General features: G+C 37.1%; 1 protein-coding gene across 1 annotated transcript in view; it reads left to right on the top strand.

Moving 5' to 3' along the window:
- The first annotated feature begins 4,070 nt into the window (after positions 1 to 4,070).
- The window catches only part of LOC107694892 (gastrula zinc finger protein XlCGF8.2DB-like), a 10,610-nt gene continuing 9,133 nt past the window's right edge, over positions 4,071 to 5,547 (top strand). Inside the window, exons 1-2 of the mRNA XM_016494611.1 lie at positions 4,071 to 4,261; positions 4,704 to 4,847. Of these exons, the coding sequence (XP_016350097.1) occupies positions 4,772 to 4,847 (76 nt within the window). The 5' untranslated portion in view covers positions 4,071 to 4,261; positions 4,704 to 4,771. The remainder of the gene's footprint in view (positions 4,262 to 4,703; positions 4,848 to 5,547) is intronic.

Raw genomic sequence — 5,547 nt, 5'->3', positions numbered from 1 at the left:
GAATACCTGTATAGTTTTGTAATCGATCTATGAGTATGTCATGATCTATAGTGTCGAACGCAGCACTAAGATCAAGTAAAACTAGCAATGAGATACAGCCTTGGTCTGACGCAAGAAGCAAGTCATTTGTAATTTTAACAAGTGCAGTTTCTGTGCTATGGTGGGGCCTGAAACCTGACTGAAATTCTTAATAGAGATAATTTTTTTGCAGGAAGGAGCATAATTGAGCACACAACTTTTTCTAAAATTGTAGACATAAACGGAAGATTTGAAATGGGTCTGTAATTTGCCAGTTCACTAGGATCTAGTTGTGGTTTCTTAATAAGAGGCTTAATAACCGCCAGCTTGAATGGTTTTGGAACTTGACCTAGAGATAACGATGAGTTAATAATATTGAAGCAGTTCTTCTGCTACAGGTAACAACTCTTTCAGTAATTTAATGGGTACATGATCCAATAAACATGTTGTTGGTTTGGATGCAGTGATAAGTTTATGTAGATCTTCCTGTCCTATAATTGTAAAGCACTGCAGTTTTTCTTTGGGTGCAATGAATGAAGCTGAATTACAAGACTCTGTCGATTCTACATTTGTATTTCTGATACTATCTATGTTATCAGTGTAGAAATTCATCAAGTCATTACTACTGAACTGTGAGGGAATATTTAGTTCGGGTGACGTCTGATTATATTAATCTAGCCACTGTGCTAAATAAAAACCTTGGATTGTTTTGGTTATTTTCTATGAGTTTGCGGATACGCTCGGCCCTGGCAGCTTTTAGAGCCTGTCTATTGTTGTACGTACTGTTTTTCCATGCAATTCTAAAAACTTCCAAGTTAGTTTTTCTCCATTTGCGTTCAAGTTTACGAGTTTCTTTCTTGAGAGAATTGGTTTTACTGTTGTACCATGGCGCAGTACGTTAAACAGCCAGTGGTGGACGAAGTACACAAAATCATTCTAATTCGTGAATGAATCGTTTGGTGCGATTTGCGAACCGATTTTAAAAGGTTAATTGAAAAGAATCAGTTCGTTCTTGAATCAGACACCGCTTCTGCGTGTCGGAGCACGTGATATATTATAAGGAGTAACGATATGTTTTATGAAATGTAGTGAAGTAAAAAGTACGATCTTATGCTTTGGAATTTAGTGAAGTAAAAGTAAAAGTTACTCAAAATAAAACTACTCCAGTAAAGTACAGATACTTGAAAAATTTACTTAAGTACAGTAACGAAGTAAAACTACTCCGTTACTGTCCACCACTGTAAACAGCCAGTGTACAGTTTCGTTTAGCAAAAGTAAAAACATAAACAAAAAAATACCACACACGACAGCAGTCCATGAAAGGAAACACCAATGGGGAAGGGGAGTGCATGCGCAAACAAACGCTCACACAAGCCATTACAGAAATAAGCATAGTATTAAAACTTGTACAAAACGAGGCCATGTTTGGCCATGGCCAAGCAGAAGGGTCTTACTCAAATGTTTGGCTTGACATACACGGAGCTGCAGTTTTTGTCTACCAGCAGGTGGATGGTGACAGTGTGATCTTTGTCCCCAATGGCTCCATACAACAGACACGCACAATCATCTTTCAGGTAGGGACTACTGAAGGTGGCTGCAGACTCTTGACTGTGCTTGTAATAGCAACCAAATTGTTTTCTGCGATTACTCTTCGAAGGGCTTCCTTCATCAGTCTCTGTGATCTTGAAGTCTTTGTTTACAACCGCAGAAATTCTCAAATGGGACGGTCTTGCATGGTTCTGGGCTTTCTTCCTCCCATGTCTCACTTGGGCCAGTGTACTGTACTCCCTTCTGAGGGGTAGTGTTTATTTTGTAGTTCGTAGCTGCCATAGCAAACCAAGTACATCAAGATGAAAGTAAAGTAAATATGATGCTTAGATGAAGGTGGTTTCCCAGTTATTCACATGTCTAAAAATGAAATAAAAATTTCAAACCTTAAGTCCATCTGTGTCCCTGTGCAGCGTGTCCCTTCATACACAAAGCCAAATCCTCCTCCACCCAGCTTGTGGACGCTTATTAAAATATAAGCAATTGTGGTTAATATGAAACATGTCTACCATGGTAGATGGATAGATAATTTATAATATATTTCTCATAGGTTTATTATTCTTACCCTTGTCCAGGCTTATTTCAAAAACTTATTTAATATATTGTATTTGCCATAGTGTTTATCATTTGCATCTTTGTGGCATATTTGTGGCATCAGTGTTTGCTAGCATCAGAATTCATCTGTCCTATGAATCCTTGCAACTACAAAATGTATATTTTGTTTGTTTTTAAATATTCAAATTGTTCTCCCTGTTGAGAAAACCAGCATATGCTGGTTAGGTATGTTTTAACGCTGGGATGCTGGTTTAAGCTGGTCCTTTGCTGGTTTATGCTGGTCATGTGCTGGCAAAGGACCAGCATAAACCAGCTTAAACCAGCAAAGGACCAGTTTAAACCAGCAAAGGACCAGCATAAACCAGCTTAAACCAGCAAAGGACCAGTTTAAACCAGCAAAGGACCAGCATAAACCAGCTTAAACCAGCAAAGGACCAGTTTAAACCAGCAAAGGACCAGCATAAACCAGCTTAAACCAGCAAAGGACCAGTTTAAACCAGCAAAGGACCAGCATAAACCAGCTTAAACCAGCAAAGGACCAGTTTAAACCAGCAAAGGACCAGCATAAACCAGCTTAAACCAGCAAAGGACCAGTTTAAACCAGCAAAGGACCAGCATAAACCAGCTTAAACCAGCAAAGGACCAGTTTAAACCAGCAAAGGACCAGCATAAACCAGCTTAAACCAGCAAAGGACCAGTTTAAACCAGCAAAGGACCAGCATAAACCAGCTTAAACCAGCAAAGGACCAGTTTAAACCAGCAAAGGACCAGCATAAACCAGCTTAAACCAGCAAAGGACCAGTTTAAACCAGCAAAGGACCAGCATAAACCAGCTTAAACCAGCAAAGGACCAGTTTAAACCAGCAAAGGACCAGCATAAACCAGCTTAAACCAGCAAAGGACCAGTTTAAACCAGCAAAGGACCAGCATAAACCAGCTTAAACCAGCAAAGGACCAGTTTAAACCAGCAAAGGACCAGCATAAACCAGCTTAAACCAGCAAAGGACCAGTTTAAACCAGCAAAGGACCAGCATAAACCAGCTTAAACCAGCAAAGGACCAGTTTAAACCAGCAAAGGACCAGCATAAACCAGCTTAAACCAGCAAAGGACCAGTTTAAACCAGCAAAGGACCAGCATAAACCAGCTTAAACCAGCAAAGGACCAGTTTAAACCAGCAAAGGACCAGCATAAACCAGCTTAAACCAGCAAAGGACCAGTTTAAACCAGCAAAGGACCAGCATAAACCAGCTTAAACCAGCAAAGGACCAGTTTAAACCAGCAAAGGACCAGCATAAACCAGCTTAAACCAGCAAAGGACCAGTTTAAACCAGCATAAACCAGCAAAGGACCATCTTAAACCAGCATCCCAGCGTCAAAACATTCCTAACCAGCATATGCTGTTTTTTTCAACAGGGATGTAATGTGCCTGTATAATTTGTCCAGACCACTGACTGCTAATTAATCATAAAAATGATTCATATAATTCCCATCTTAAATGCTTGTTGTCTAATATTTGTTTTTGTTGGCTCCCAGCAATTTAAAAACATTCAGAAGACTGCTTTCTGTTTTACTGCAAAAACAAAACAAAACATATAGCCTACACTAAGTCTTGTTAGAGCTTGAATGTACTCCGTTTACTCTCTTTTCTCAAAATGATACTACTGACATGTGATGTATTAGTGGTGTGTTTTTGTACTTGTATTTCTATGCACTTTCGTGATTTTAAGGTTGTGGGAAGGACTTTTATTTTGGCGTGGCGTTGTGACGGCATTTGTTTGTTCCGCACTGCGCTCCTGAGATTCGGCTGAAGAAAGGTTTGAGTTTTAAGCGTTTATAGTGTTTAAACTATCGTTTTTGTAAGCGACCTGTTTTTGAATGGAACATATTAATATCTTAATTGGCATTTCACGAACGTTATTTTGTGTGAGTAAAGCGCACTCGCGCGTGAATAACAGACAATGTTAGTCTTATTTCGCCCCTATATCGTGAATCAGTTTATAGTAAACACGAAATTAATGAGAGAAAAGATTCTTAAAGTGATTCACGTTCTGCTCAAAACTGTGAATGCAAGAAACACAAATGTGTGACAAACCAGCTGCTAACGTTTTAATGAGTGTATTATTGAATATAACTTAAATGGTAAATAGATAAATGTGAACTTTCTGTATAATCTGTGTTCTTTAATTAGTAGTGATAGTTGTGGTTTTCTTTATTTATTTTTCTATTATATTTATTTTTAATTTATGCACTGCAAAAAATGGCTTATCTTACTTAGTATTTTTGTCTTGTTGCTTACCCCACTGGCAGATAATTTTACTTGTTTTAAGCAAAATGCACTTGATTTAGTTTTTTCCCCTCTGTAAACAAGACTAAATATCTTAAGTAATTTGGTTTATCTAGTAAAAGTATCTTGATTTAAGAATTTTTAGATATTTTGACTAGAAACAAGACAAAAACACTAAGTAAGATAAGCCATTTTTTTGCCCAGTGCACTGCCTAGGGAGCTGATTAAGATGCACCTAGAGATTTAGTTGGGATTTATTTGTCTTTCTGTTAATTATTCTCATCTTAAACATGACAGAGTGTCTGAACACAGGGGACAAACTCCTGCTGAAGCAGCTGAGAGCCACGGGACTCACTATTATAAAGATGGCGTTTATTAAAGAGGAGCGTGAAGACGTGAAGATTGAAGAAGTCAAACATGAAGATACTGAGACACAAACAGGTTGGTTTTCATTCTCAAAGCTGAACTCAATCATTTTATCCTCATTAAGATGTCGACCGCTGCAGAAATGAAGAATGTTTTTGAAGAATGTCTTATGAGAGGTTTTATTTGACTTGGAACGGGTCACATACAAGTGTGCCGCACCAGTCCTCAAAAGTGAAGCCAAAGCAGTGTTGCCAGATTTGGAAATGTCCAAGTATCGTACCAGAAGCTGAAAATTATCGTATTTGGAAGAAAATTATCGTACACGAGTAAAAACGGACAGAATACAGCTATTTGTCTACTAGACTAAAACAACAACTTTTTGACACAACCTTCAAATCACCACAATAAATAAATAACTATGCTAGGGCCCTATGAAATACGTTTAATTTTTTCCCAAATTCTATTTTTTTTTATTTCAAATGTTAAATTTTTTGGATTCTGTTTTTTTTTTTCCATTTCAATTTTTTTGGACTCCTATTTAAATGGTTAAATTAAATTTTATTAATCAAAAGCATGTCTAATTAAATAATGAAACGTATACAATTCAACATCAAATCTATTAAAACGTTTAACAAAAATTACATGTTTAGGGTCTTATGAAATGTTCTATTTTTTTCACCTTGTTTATTGTTACCAAATTCTGTGTTTTAATACGTCTAATTATTTAAATGCATAAAAACTACTTTTATTTATAGCCTTATGAAATGTTTTTTTT

This window comes from Sinocyclocheilus anshuiensis, unplaced genomic scaffold, assembly GCF_001515605.1.
Source record: "Sinocyclocheilus anshuiensis isolate Anshui unplaced genomic scaffold, SAMN03320099.WGS_v1.1 scaffold418, whole genome shotgun sequence".
Lineage (NCBI taxonomy): Eukaryota > Metazoa > Chordata > Actinopteri > Cypriniformes > Cyprinidae > Sinocyclocheilus > Sinocyclocheilus anshuiensis.
Note: the sequence above shows the minus strand (reverse complement) of the source record. Positions and strands in the feature narration are given on the sequence as shown.